The sequence below is a fragment of the Lithobates pipiens genome, unplaced genomic scaffold (genome assembly GCF_037356315.1).
Source record: "Lithobates pipiens isolate NorthernLeopardFrog02 unplaced genomic scaffold, aLitPip1_a1.2 Scaffold_8, whole genome shotgun sequence".
Lineage (NCBI taxonomy): Eukaryota > Metazoa > Chordata > Amphibia > Anura > Ranidae > Lithobates > Lithobates pipiens.
Window position 1 is genome coordinate 550,553,906 of NW_027507903.1, and position 15,111 is coordinate 550,569,016.

At 42.8% G+C, this 15,111-nt stretch overlaps 1 protein-coding gene across 2 annotated transcripts in view; it reads left to right on the top strand.

The window, feature by feature from the left end:
* CUNH8orf58 (chromosome unknown C8orf58 homolog) overlaps positions 1–14,562 on the top strand; it is a 29,678-nt gene extending 15,116 nt beyond the window's left edge. The window contains exons 1-7 of one of the 2 annotated variants that reach the window (XM_077469857.1): positions 2,279–2,419; positions 5,684–6,354; positions 6,996–7,142; positions 7,510–7,678; positions 10,265–10,362; positions 13,419–13,519; positions 14,021–14,562. In XM_077469857.1, coding sequence (XP_077325983.1) covers positions 5,737–6,354; positions 6,996–7,142; positions 7,510–7,678; positions 10,265–10,362; positions 13,419–13,519; positions 14,021–14,120 — 1,233 coding nt within the window. In that variant the 5' untranslated portion in view covers positions 2,279–2,419; positions 5,684–5,736 and the 3' untranslated portion in view covers positions 14,121–14,562. Of the gene's footprint in view, positions 1–2,278; positions 2,420–5,683; positions 6,355–6,995; positions 7,143–7,509; positions 7,679–10,264; positions 10,363–13,418; positions 13,520–14,020 lie in introns of those variants that run through there. The other variant, XM_077469856.1, reaches the window with a different exon arrangement.
* The last annotated feature ends 549 nt before the right edge of the window (positions 14,563–15,111 follow it).

The following is a 15,111-nucleotide window of genomic DNA, read 5'->3' on the forward strand; positions in this document are numbered from 1 at the left end:
TGTCGACGGGTTTTTGTTCGCAGACGGGTTCTGCATTACCATATAAGCCTGCTAGGCTACATTCACACCTGTTATTTTTTTTTTTCGATTGAAAAGACTGTGGCGTGTAAAACACAACCCAAAAACTTCCACCCGGTGCCAAAAAAAGTGCACACACATAGAGAGTGAACACAAAAACGTGCAACGGGTGTCTGCTGTCCTCCACAAGGAAGGACCTTACCCTGATCCCCCGGGGCTTTAGGCTCCAGACGGGGACTGAGGTACCATACATGGCCCATCCAGCCGAAGCCGGACGACTGCCTTTCTCCGGAAGGTCTGCCGAAACAGACCCACCCAGGTACTAGGGTAGGGGCTCCCCTGAAGGGAGACCCCCCAAAGAGAGAGCGAACCAAGCCAGAAGGCCTATGTCCACCCTCCCACAAGATGTTCAGGGTTGGCCCGAGGACCGACACCCTACTAGCCAAACGTGCAGTGACAAACCACACAGAAATAAAATAAATAAATAAAGTGGGGAAGGGATAGTGAAGAGGAGAGTGAAAAAGGTGGCCATTGTGTAAACACAATGACCAGGCCCTGTTATTTCTAGGGTTCCTTCTAGTAAAAAGGTTCAGAAAGGCTGCCATAGATCTACTCTGGTACACGCAGCACATTGTAGTGCTTGTATATCACTTGTGGAGGCTTAAAGATATCAGTTTTATCCATCTGAAAAGACCGTTCCATACATCAAATGGTACATCTATCAACCCAATCACTTTTACAACCCACCCAGAGGTTTTTATCTTTGGATTAATCAAAAGCTGGTAGTGCAAGCAACTCAAAAATGGTTATATTTGATCAGAATATGAAAATAATTATTTTATAATAAGGGTCAGAGAATTATGACCAGCTATGACCAGAACCAAAACATTGGACCAGTTTGGACTACTTGTCTGGTATAGCCACAAATGTGAATCTAGCAGGAAATGCTGGAACTTGTAGTACCCCAGCTGTTGCAGGAGATCCACAAGCTTACCTTGGGAAAGGAAGGGTTATATGCAGGTTTATGAAGGATGAGTATGGTATTGGCTTGGGAGGAAGGGTCAGATGCAGGTGTATGAAGGATGAGGATGGTATTGGCTTGGAAGGAAGGGTCAGATGCAGGTGTATGGAGGATGAGGATGGTGATACCTTGGAAGGGTCAGATGCAGGTGTATGAAGGATGAGGGGGTGGTGATGCCTTGGAAGGAAGGGTCAGATGTAGGTGTATGGAGGATGAGGATGGTGATGCCTTGGAAGGAAGGGTCAGATGCAGGTGTATGGAGGATGAGGATGGTGATGCCTTGGAAGGGTCAGATGCAGGTGTATGAAGGATGAGGATGGTGATGCCTTGGAAGGAAGGGTCAGATGCAGGTGTATGGAGGATGAGGATGGTGATGCCTTGGAAGGGTCAGATGCAGGTGTATGGAGGATGAGGATGGTGATGCCTTGGAAGGAAGGGTCAGATGCAGGTGTATGGAGGATGAGGATGGTGATGCCTTGGAAGGGTCAGATGCAGGTGTATGGAGGATGAGGATGGTGATGCCTTGGAAGGGTCAGATGCAGGTGTATGAAGGATGAGGATGGTGATGCCTTGGAAGGAAGGGTCAGATGCAGGTGTATGGAGGATGAGGATGGTGATGCCTTGGAAGGAAGGGTCAGATGCAGGTGTATGGAGGATGAGGATGGTGATGCCTTGGAAGGAAGGGTCAGATGCAGGTGTATGGAGGATGAGGATGGTGATGCCTTGGAAGGAAGGGTCAGATGCAGGTGTATGGAGGATGAGGATGGTGATGCCTTGGAAGGAAGGGTTAGATGCAGGTGTATGGAGGATGAAGATGGTATTGACTTGGATGGAAGGGTCAAATGCAGGTGTATGAAGGACTATGATGAGGAAGGTGTTATCTAGGGAACCAGGGTCAGATGCAGATGTATGAAGGACTGGAGATGTGTGAGAAAGCAGGGTCAGTCAGCTGTAGGTGTATGAAGTACAATGATGAGGATGGTGTCAGAAGTAGGGCGATGTCCCTGCCTATAGTGCTAGTCTTGGATGAAATACCATGCATGCAGCTGAAGGTGTGCCCCATTCATGTGGATGGCGAGACCAGCGTGCGCCCCATTATGCCCAGTGGATGTGACCGGTGTTATCAGATGGGAGGAGGAATGCGGCCGGGCCGGTCTCTCGGGATTCCACTATCCCGGCACAGAGGCTGCACTGTGTCAGCACGGGAGGAATGCGGCAGATGAAGAGCTGCCATATAAGGAATGGAGAGGGCGGGGTCACGACGCAGGTAGGACTGAGCAGATAGAGCTGGGATTGGACAGGCGGAGGAGGTCAGTGTGAGCGCAGATCATCCAGGAGAGCGGATGGTGATAGACTGAGCGCTGTCCATACACAGCACAGGTACGTGTCTGCACCCTATATATACATCTGTATATATATCTATATACTTCTCTAATCACTGATCAATGCTACAAATACGAGAGTCATACGTCATGCATTGATTGCGCTGGATCGCATTGCATTTAATTGGTAAGGTGTGTAGGCAATGTGTGATCGCACAGTCAGCCTGTAGTAGTAGGGAATAGGAATAAATGTCCCCATCTCTTGAATGGGAAGCTGCAGTTTGTCGCACAAAGTCCCCTCTTTCCCGATTTTTTTGTGATTGGCAGTAATTGAACAGGGAGACATCTATGAACGTTTTAAAATCAAATGATAACTTTGGACAAGAATAGCAGAAGATTGTTCAGGTTTGCTGGATTGCACCATTTTAATCGATTGCACAATTAGATCATAGCTATATATATATATATATATATATATATATATATATATATATATATATATATATATATATATATATATATATATATATATATATATATATTACACATGCAGGTGACACCATGATAAAGCTCACCACAATATCTTTATATCTTGTTTAATGACGATGAAGTCATTGTTATATCTAGGCATAGAATAGTCACATTACATATACAATCCACTTTATTTCACATTGATGAACTTATTATATTAATCAATTAATGAAATAATCATATTCACATCAATGACACACAATATAAATCCAGCGATTTGTCTGGGGGCCACAGGCAATATTGTTCGGAGCTCATGCACACTTTTCAGTGCGTTTTTGCACGCACGTTAACGCATGTTATCTCAAAAGGAGGTGCAGTGGTGACATATTTTGTTCTGTAACATCACACAGCTCCTTCCACTGGTTGTTTCAGCACCCCGTATGTGAGCGGGTTCTAATCAGGTGTGCAATGGGGAAATCTTTATACGCGTTATGGTATGCACTAATGTGCATTGCATTAATGCAGCCCATTCATTATGAGTAGGCAGCCAACACACCACAATGGATTAAAAAAAAATACAAGACCTTTTTTTTTTTTTTACGAACTATGCAGTGTGGTGCATTGAGTTCTACTGTACAATGCATTGGGGTGCCATTGAAAATGAATGGTATCACAAATAGAGCGGTTGCATTGCTACACAATGTGGTAATGTGGGTTATCGCATGTGTTTTACTATGCATTGCCACTACACACAAGTGTGAATGGGCCTTCGGGGAGTCTTGGTACAAATAGCTATTTGCTAGGGTAAGCTGGATTTTTTATTTACTATATGGATTGTTGTGTTGGCAGCACATCTTGTGGGTCTGGATATCTTCTGGAAATATACCTGTACATTTATAGAGGTAATGTACTCAACAGTTGGGAAGAGGCCTACAAATATACATGCATTTTTGTTTGAGTATTGGAGAAGGCAGAAATAGTTGGGAAGTCAAAAGTCTTCCTCCACATTCTAATATCTATGGCCAGCTATGCCAAGAATTTGTTATAGTAATTAGCAAATACATTTGTAATTCTTTTTCCCACTCATTGGTTGAGTATTCATACTGCTTGGGATTCCTAGTGCATTGAAATGATGAATACAGTGAAATCTAAATATAGAACTGTCAATGTCTATTGATTGAAAGCATTGTGTCATTGCTGATCATGTAGGCTCAACGCATGATACTTGAACACTGGAGTTTCATAATCTACGTTAGCCTTTCTCAACCAGTGCACCCTAAAGCCCCATACACACTATCAGATTTTCTGCTGATTTTTTTTTGTCTTCAGATTGACCAAAACCATGTAGTGCAAGGGCCTGCCTGATTACATACAATTTTAAACTCCTAAGGTTTGACCTCATATTATATGGTTTTGGTAAATCTGAAGGAGAAAATCAAAAGAAAATCTGATAGTGTGTATGGGGCTTTAGGGTTCCTGTGGGTTTCTTGATTAAACACAAATGTAAAGGACATTCTTCCTCCAACTGTTTATGTAAGTGGTCTATTTCACACTGCCATAAGTGTAAGAGGCCCTTCTCTGCTGATCACTAATGTAAGAGGGGTTTTCTCTACTGACCATCGGGGTACACGTCTACTGACCACCAACTAATGTAAGGGGGGAGGGGTTTCTCCATTGACCACTAATATGAGGGTACATTTCACATTTCATTGTCTGCTTTTCCTATTAATATCATTCCATTTGGTTCATTTTAACTTCATGAATATATAGAACATCAGGTTTTTAGAAATCATCAACCTTGGGTGTCAAATACACCAGATACCCCAAATTCTTTATTCTTTTCATTTATAATTTTTTTCTTTAACTTATTTATCACGCTATGTACTATGAGCTGTAGATATAATCATTTTAGCAGGGGCTCCCTGAGATGTGAGGATCATTTTGAAGGTTGAGATACTGCGGAATGCACCTGTTGCACTATAGAAGGATGTTATACCTTTTCAGTCTAATGCGGCATACACACGATCGGAATTCCGGACAGAAAAAGACTGATGAGAGCTTTTCATCTGAAAATGTGAATGCTCCATCGGAATGTAGCTGTCCGAATTCCCGCCAGCCAAAAATTGATAGCATGTTCTCAATTTTCCAGACGGAAAAACTTTCTATCGATAATTCCGATCGTGTGTATGCAATTCCGACATGCCAAAAATCACGCATGCTCAGATTCAACTACGAGACAGAAGCTATTGGCTACTGGCTATTGAACTTCCTTTTTCTAGTCGCGTCGTACGTGTTGTACGTCACCGCATTATAAACGATCGGAATTTGGTGTGACCGTGTGTAGGCAAGACAGCTTGAGCCGAATTCCATCGGGAAAACCATCAGAGCTTTTTCCAACGAGAATTCCGATCGTGTGTACGCGGCATTATGGTTGCTAACAATGAAGTATCCAAGCTGCACATCATTGCAGGGATTCAGTAGAAATTGGTCAGTAGATTTGGGTTTGCATGGATTCCCTCTCATTATTGACTTTGTGAGTTATTACAGTTAAATACCCATAGTACAGCAAGATGCATTTAGAAAGCACTATCAAACACATCCATCTGTCATTAGTTGGAACAGTGAGACCATATTTTATTAGTGTTTTAGTGAGGTACATGGGCAACAGAAGATAAAAAAAATCAACTTGTGCTGTGATGCTAAAACCGGTAATATGACAGCTGTCTGATAAGACCACGTTAACACTTTCCAATCTGTTGCTGAATTCCCTGGCAAATGATCTGATTTATTTCACTATATTGTTGGCACAAGGTTTTTTTTTTAACACACTGTTTTTCTTCCACAATTACAGAACGACCAGAGGGTTGTGTACTGCTGGGAAGTACTGCTGTTTATCGGCGTCTCATGGATCCTTCATCCAGTTGCAGCATCTCTAGAGATTCCCTCTATCCCAAATTGTCAGCTAACCAAGAGGGAAATGGTGAATACACTGGGAAACGTAATCGTTTTGAGAAATCAGAATCAGAAGATTCAGGGGTGGAGCTGCCACCACCTTCCCCATATGGATCTGAGAGCAGCTTTAATCCGGATGAATATGGAAGTGTAGAGAGCTCTACCTCCGAGGATCATGAGAGTTTGGAAAACCCCACCCCCGAGGAGTCTCAGGACCTGAAAATCCATCCCTTAGGACAACCAGATCATTTTCAACATTCTCAAGAAGCAGCTTCAGTGGAACGCCCTTCTTCAGAAAGCCCCAAAAGCTTTATTATGCATTCACCTAGGGATCTACACAGATTGGAATATTGTATGAACAAACCGCCTAGTAATGTTTCAATTGTGCCCCATAAACTGGAACAGGCAATTCTCCGAAGCAGGAAACAGAGGAGCAGTAGCCGGGAGGCCATCCAAAATAGAGCAGCAAGATGTATCAGGCAGTATCCGGGCTCACTAAAGGACCAGCATAGAGGGAAATCTGTTGGCTATGAAGAAAGAAGCCCAGGTCGCTATAGTCTAGAAAATGAGGTATGTAAAATGAGTGACACCTTCATACATCACACAAGCTAGTACAGCACAGAAAAGCATTTTTATGCTAAATGAGATGTCTTGTCTTATTTACATTGAAATCTACTTTCTGCCTTGGCCCTCTACTCCTTAGTCCCCTAGTAAAAAAATCAAAAACAAACCCACACTACTATATCTATGCAACTCTGCTGTTATCCTGAATTGGACAGTGGGTCATGCTGCAGGTAAAACCATGTACGTGATTGAGTAAACAAACAGACTTGCATATGTACAACATACATTCTAGTGACCGGTATAGTAAGCACATTTATTACAGGTATTTGTATAGCATTGACAATGTACACAGCACTTTACATGTTGTACATTCCCATTAGTCCCTGCCCTCGAGGAGCTTGCAATCTAAGGTCACATGTATTTACTAGAGTCAGTTTACCTACCAGCATGTCTTTGGAGTGTGGTAGGAAACTGGAAGAAACCCACAGAAGCACACTGAGAACTTGTAAACTCTGCAGGTAGTGTCCTGGTTAGGAATTGAACTGAGGACCCTAGTGCTGCAAGGCAGAAGCGCTAGCCACTACTCCATTGTGCTGCCCATTCAAGTAGATGCCTCATACATTGACATTGTTTCTTATCACTTTTAGGAGCAGGACGCCCTAAACCTTCCAGGTGATGGTCTTCGGTATCTGGAAAATCTTTGTCACATGCTGGAGCAAATTGCAGAACTGCAGCAAAGGAATCAGAAGCTTCAACATCAGAAGAGAACACTGGAAGAGAGACTGCAAAGCAAGGTAAGTATCGGTGTACATGGATATCAGACTGCATCTAACAATTAAATCAGTTGATGATCCTTGTCCATTAGCCGTGTACTTTAGCCTGTCATCCAGTAGCCCGCAGGCACATAAAGTAATTGTACACTGATATATATGCAAACAGCTTGCCCTTCACCCCTCCACCTAGACCTCTGGGCTAATCCACCTTGGAGATGTCACTTAGAGGCTATTTGACAGAATGCATGTTTGTCATTTACTGTGGCCACAGAATAGTCTATATCAATAAAAAATAAAGACCTGAAAAGCAAACTTTCACATGCCTGGCCATTGATTGATGTTGGTGTCAGTTACAAAGTGCTGATCTGTGTCTGGTTTCTTTGTATAGGTGCTGTTTCTGGACTCATGTGTGTGCGGTAGCTCCCGGGACTCCAGAGATTTGGAACCAGACAGGACAGATAACCCCCTTCCCCACGAGGCAACCTGGCAACCACAACATTACAGGAAGAGGTCCAGCTCCCATGCCGGGTTCATGCTCAGTTTGGACAGACAACCAGGTAAGGGTTAACCTACACTGTAATACAGAATGCTGAAAAGGTGGCAGGCGAAGTCTTGCCCTCGGCAACCAATCACATTATACCCTATAAATTTAAATTCTTTAATGACACTTGAAATTATGCTGCTATGTTTTCTTCTGTAAGACTGAATCATTCTATTTAGAAAGACACTGCTTAAATTACGGCTGGTTCCTGCTGGTTCGGCTGGAGATTGAGCAGTGTGGTTGTGCCAGTACCATTTCATTGGACTAAAATCGATTATTAAATAACCACCTCCAGAAAATGTATCCCCCTTCGTGACCAGGCCATTTTTTGCTATACGACACTGCATTACTTTAACTGACAATTGCACGGCCATGCAATGCTGTACATGAATTACACACACACACACACATATATGTGTTCTAAATGTATTATATTTTTAATTATATTTTTTTCCCCCACAAATAGAGCTTTCTTTTGGTGGTGCTTGATCACTGAGTTTGTTTGTGCGCTAGAAACAAAAAAATAGACTGATCATTTTGAAAAATAATAATAAATATATATATATATATATATATATATATATATATATATATATATATATATATATTCTCACATTTTAGACTTTTTTTTTTATAAAACATATCCCATATAAAAATGACTTCATAAATTTAGGCAAATATTTATTCTGCTACATGTATTTTGGTAAAAAAAATCCCAATAAGCACAAATTGATTGGTTTGCGCAAAAGTTATAGCATCTACAAACTATTGGATATATACTGGCATTTTTTTATACTAGTAATGGCAGCAAACAATCTGACACTAAATTACACTTTGTGGCACTAATACCGTGATCAGTGATAAAATATGCGCTGTTCACTGTACTAATGACACTGGCCGGGAAGGGGTTAAACATCTAGGGCAATCAAAGGGTTAAAATTGGTGCCTAACCAGTATTTGTGTGTACTGTTAGGTGCTTTCACTAAGGGATGTGCTGGTTTTTATTCCCTGCTTTGCATGGAAACAAAAACTAGCAAATCTACTGATAGGACAGAGCTCTGTATTGTTTACATGTCTTCCTCCTCGCTGATTAGAGGGTGCCGGAAGCCATCCATTGGCTGTCACCTGCTGGTAGGCTTGTGCTGTGACTAATCACAGCACAAGTGACACGCCAGCAAAAGTCCCCTGCCCAGAAGAGCAGAATCACGTGTGTGCGTGTATATATACGTGATTCTGTGCAGCCGGCCTGCACTGTAGCAGTAAAGCTACAGTGTGCAGCCAGCAAGTGGTGGCAAAGTTCACCTTTCTGAAAAAACAATAAATGCACACATTTTTGCAGGAAAGACATTTTTTTTCTTCTTTTTACAGGGGCATTGCAGCTGTGAACAGTGGATTGTGGGTGCAATGTTAGGTTTCTGCACACACTTCCTGTAGCTCTGTTGCCAGCTTTCTGTTACAGGGCTGAAGGAAGTGTCAATGAACTATGAGGCCGCGTACACAGGCGGGGACTGTTCGGCCAACTTTGTCCGTCAAACAGTTTCGGCAAACAGTCCACTCAAAATTAGCATGGACGGACATGGCCACACACGACGTACGAACAGTTTGCTGAAACCGTGCGCGATGACGTGAACGGCACATACGACGGGACGAAAAATACGACGTCCTATACACTGCATTATAACTTTCGGCGTGTAAATCCTTTCTGAGCATGCGCGGAACTTAGTTTGTCGAACAAGCCTACACACGAGGGAACCGTTCGCTGAAACAAGGTTTCAGCGGACAGTTTTTCGGAAATTCCGAAAAACCTTGTTCAGCGGACTGTTCGCTGAAACTGTCCGCTGAACGCCCACACACGGGCGGACTGTCCGCCGAAACACTGTTCAGCGGACAAAGTTGGCCGAACAGTCCCCGCGTGTGTACGCGGCCTGAGTGTACCGATGAGCAAAACATTAGTTGGTTTGAAGATGATTATCATATCTCATATATTACTTTTTAGGTTTATTGATTTTAATTGTATAGATCAGCCATTCTCAACCAGGGTTCCTCCAGAGGTGGCTAGGGGTTCCTTGAGCTGTGGCTGATCTACCTCCCGTTTGATGGTGCCTACATAGTTCTGAGCCAATGCCACTTGGAGGAGCCAGTGGTTTGACACCAATGATCTTTATAGCTCTCTGCAAGGGGGCTATTCTTACACCAAAGTATGGGGCATTGTTCCCACTGACCCCCAATAAATGGGTTTTATCAGGGGGTTCCCCGAGACCTGAAAATAATTTTAAGGGTTCCCCTGGGCTGAAAAGGTTTAGAAAGGCTGGTATAGATACACCCGATATGAGAGAGATACAAATGTAACACCAAAGTTATTTGTTCTTTATTGGTGACTATCAGCATTTTGTTAATAAGTATCTAGCAGCACTTCATTGTCCTGTTACATGAAAAGTGCATGCATTAGGCTTGAATATGTATGTGGACACCTATGGACAGCTCCCATTAATGATGCTATTCAGGAAACCTGTATAGCTGGAATTGGAAGAGAGAGAGTGTAAGCCAGGAGGCTGCACTTAATGAGCTCTAAGAATTCTAAGACATCTTTTGTCATTTATAGAGATTAAACTGAAAGAAACCAACAAAATGGACCCACAATATGGGAGCGTGCCAAACCTACAGGAAACGGAAAGACAAAGAACAAATCAGAACTACAAAGTAAGTAGAAGTGGTTTGGAAGATACTGCCGCTTATGCCGGCGATATGCATTTGAAATAAAGCTCATGAAATGATCAAGAATGTTTTAATGGATTGGAGCTGAAGACATAATCCCCCAGTATCCCCTGCTTAAGGCCCGGTTCACACCTATGCATTTTGCAGTGCATTTTCAGTTTTGTAGAAACACACTACAGTCCATTTAAAGTGGTAGTATAGTCTTGTTTTACAACTTTTACCTGTTGGTAAAAAAGAAATCTCCTAAACCTGTACGGTTTAGGAGATATTCCCCTCGCAATGCGCCGCTGACTGCAACGGCGCATGCGCACAGGGGATTCTTGGCTGAAAGTCCGGCAGACGCCGGACCCTGTCGGAAAGGAATCTCCCGTGCGCATGCCCACTCGCAGCACCGGAGCCTCGATACCCGGAAGACACGCCGAGGGAGCTGACATGTTCCCTCGGCGTGTGGATCGGGCGAGATGTCGGGGCCTCATTCTAAGGTATTTTTTATAATGAGCTAGTATGCGGTGCATACTAGCTCATTATGCCTTTTCCCTTGCAGGTCAGGAAAAAAAAAACCTCAGCGGGTTTACTACTGCTTTAACATGGTTTCCTATGGATGTAGTTCACATCTGTGCATTTTATGGAAAGGGCCAGGCTTTTTTTTCTTCTGGTTTTTGGTTCCATAAACTTCAATGGTTTAAAGATATGTATCAAAAAAGTGCAATCCTGCATTTTCAGCACTTGCCGGGCCTGCTGTCAGAGAGACTTTAAATTGGCGCTGTGACTGGCAGGCATCTATAGTGTTGTTTTATTATAGTACCTTGTTTTAAGAGATAAACTTTTGAAACATGATTGCTGCAGACAGCACAACTTTTTTTTTTTGCAGCACCAGTATTTATTTATTTTTTTACTATCCCTTTGTTATTCACGTATGTTGACCCTCATGGCTAAATTAATGATATTTTGATGGCATATGTATTTTATTACGGTTTAAAATAAAGGAGGTGTGCAAGGTTATGCCTTAGGAGCATTGGGTCATAGGATTGAAGTCATAGCTTTGGGGCATAGGATTGAGTCCCACTTGAGATGCTATCTACATTGAGTCTGTATGTGTTACGGGTATGTATAAGATACTTTAGGGAACAGGGAGCAATGTGAATGATTCTATGTACTCCCTTCATTATATAGAACCAGGAACTCAGATTTTTCGATTACAGGTGGAATCCAGTGGGCTGAGTCACCCATTTGGATTTGGCTCAGTCTGGGAAGATGCAGGAAATTTTATATTGAGGCACATGCATCACATAACTGGAGTTGGGGCTTCAGTAGACATTACAGGAGCCATTGTTGTACTTTAAATATTAGTGTAGAATTTCAACAAACGCAATGCTCTCCAAGCAATAAATGTCTGAATTTGTATGCAGAAAACAATACTACAGGACGTTCTTTGTGTTCTGTTAGCAAAGAAAGCAAGACCAACAAAAAGTGCCAAAGGCCGTTATTAAAGAAATGCAAATAGCTAATACCATGCACTTGGAAAGACAAATGGTGACAATGTAGAAAAACTTGTTACCTATCAGCTGAAGGGGATTTAATGTGCCTAGAGCCAGTCCTAAATATAAACCAAACTGGAGGATGAATGTATAATCATGCTTTATCAAAGAAAAAAGTAGCAGATACATATCAACCAAACAATGCATTCATCCCCCAACCAATAGAAATCACAGCTGGAGGTGCTTGTTGCAGGTGTTCTGGCAGATAGTGTCCTGCCATCATATAGTGTCCTCCCCGTACTGCGCATGCGCAGTACAGAGCAGAAGAAACGTCGGAAAATCTCAGAAGATGAATGGCGCCTGCGCCGTGAGTGGAGGGGGTAGCCCCACCATCCAAGCAGACATAGGGTTGGGAAAATTAGAGGGCCCCTCGCTAGCTCGCTTCGCTTGCCATGTTTTGGGCTCGGCCTCGCTGCGCTCAGCTCTTTTATATTCCAACTCTATGTCCACTTGGATGGTGGGGATAGAACCTGGAATCACGGCGCAGGCGCCGTTCATCCTTGGGTATTTTCGGAATCTGTGTGTGCTGTGTACTGCGCATGCACAGTACACAGCGGACACTATCCGATGGGGGACTGTATATGATAGGACACAGGCAGTGCAGACTTTTTTGACAGGATAAAGGATAAGTTCACCTTTTGTAAAAAAAAAAAAAAAAAAATAATAATAAAAAGCACTTCTTTTTTTTTTGCAGGTAAATTTTTTTTTTCATTATTATTATTTCTAGGAACCTGCAAAACATTGTACCCATGTTCAGCAAATCAGGGCTCTTGCAGACTGTCGGTGTAAGCTGTCTGCTCATACCTTTGCTGGCAGGCAGGCAGGCATCAAAAACTACCCAGGGAGCTCAATAGCTCCCTGGTACTGGTACTTTGTTGAGAACTACAAGCCGACAGCCACAAAGGCTGTCAGTACTTGTAGTTCTCCCCTCTGTGAATGACTGATGCAGCTGGGTGGGTGGAGTCCCGTTCGGCAAAGGGTTTTATAAAAATTGTGACAGTAAGTTCGGGGAGAAGATCCCGGGCAGGTCGGGGAGAGGTTGCAACAGTGGGAACATATTACACGTTCCCAAAGGTAAACTTATCATTTAAAGCAACCCAGTGCAGTATACCCACAGGTTTTAAGAGGGTTACTTGGGCTTTGGTATGGACTTCTATTGCATCGTGTGGTTTTGGGGTGTTTTCTGAATGTGCATTAAAATTCCTGCATGCAGAACTTTTGATGTTCTTTTAGAAAACGCACCAAAACTGTTGATGCAATAGAAGTCTATGGCAAAGTGCAGATAACCTGTGGGTACAGTACAGGAGAGGGCACTGCATTAGTGTGAAAATCTGAAATTGCAGTTTAAATATACAGATATGATCATCCATATTTAGCCTGTGCGATGGAGCTCACCAAGCAAATGTTTTTTGGGGGGTTTTTGTTTTGTCTTTTTTAGATTTAAATGTTCCTCATCTTGTTGATCCACATGCTAATCCAGCTTTTATCTCTTGTTCTAAACAGGCAGAATCATCACAGTGGTTTAAAGTGAAGGATTTACTCTCTAAACTTGCCGGGAAGAATTCACCACGAGCACCGTCTCGCAGGACCCAAAGCAACTTCAGGTAGCGCGCTGCTGTTTATTACAATAAGGCTGGGTTCACACTGCTGCGATGCGGGAACGCTGCCAATCTACTGCGGGTTCCCGCATCGCATGCCTCCTGTCGGCAGTTCACACCTGCCCTATGCAAACTGCTGGGAGTGTCAATCAAAAGTTAATGACACCTCCAAATCAGTTTGCATATCGCATTGCGATCTGCAAACTCGTACAGGAATTGGATCGCATGGTGTGAACACCCATGTGATCTGATTCTGCTGCGGACCAAAATAAGGGTCCTGTACGAGTTTGGGCCGGATGCGTGGCGAATTCACCCATGCTATCTGTATGGCTGAAATCGCATCGCACAGAGATTTGCACTGCAGTGCGGTGCGAATCACATCCGATCTCGGACATCGCAGCAGTGTGAACCTTGCCTTAGTCTGGAGGATTATAGAACACACCAGTACAAATGTCTAGGACTGTTGATCTGACTTGTCCCCCTTTCTCCCCCCCCCCCCCCCCACAGAATGCAGACAGTTGTAGATGAAACACCTCAACACTCCAAAAGACTTTTCCTGCCTGGCCTGGTGATTAGACCACGCAACCATGGCCGCCAGTTTCATTGAAGAAGACTTTTCTGTAGACAAAGACTCATGCACTGAAATGAACGGACTTGCTTTCGGTAACAGATTCCCTCAGAGGGACTCACCAGTATCTGGGAAAACGGACAATGGCACTGAAACTCTGCCAGGGAAATCACCTCGCCTCATTACTCATCTGCCATGCTATCTGTGGTATGAAAGGAATGCTCTGTGGGAAAAGCCATTCTGATGGAATGGAAGGACTAATGAGGTCACAATGTGGAGGAGTCACCAATCTCTGATCAGACAACTGCCAGCACAATGCGTGCATTTTATATTTATACTCAAAGCGCTGTTTGTATATATGTATTTAATTAACGTGATATAATGTATTGGAGTAAAACTGTTGCTATTCTTTTCACTAATATAATTTATTGGTATGTTTATTCTAAGTGAAGGAAGGCAATAAAAGTCTTTATAAAAAGGACCTGAAACAGGTTTAATGTATTCGTGTCTTGTAAAAAGCCATTATCATGGCACAGCGGTTAAAACATCAAGGCAAAACACGACACTTAGTAATGTGTAAAGCAAAAAAGCTATTTACCTGTCTCTGCTTTTTTGTTTTTTGAATATGTTATACGGAGAAAAATTACAACGTTTTAAAGAGATACAAACCTAGAGGAAAAAACAAATCTGTCAAAACTTTCCTTATGTGATTCTGGTCAAAAGGGAAGACTGGGAACTTCCGCCTGGAGGGGCTAATAGGGCTTAGTGGTCAATGAACGTTCATCAAGATTGTTTCCTAGCTAAAGTGGGCAAAAAAAATATAGATCCATGAAGTTAAAGAGCTACAGATAGGCAAATATATACCCAACAACAGCAGTTGTGGAGATATTTATTCATCATGAAATGACCCATTCTAGCAATGGTGACCTAATGAAACTCTAGGCCTATTTGTACCACCACCCTGTCCCTTTAGAATGTAAGCTCTACGTGCAGGGCCCTCCTGTACCTTTTTGTATTGTACTGTAATTGT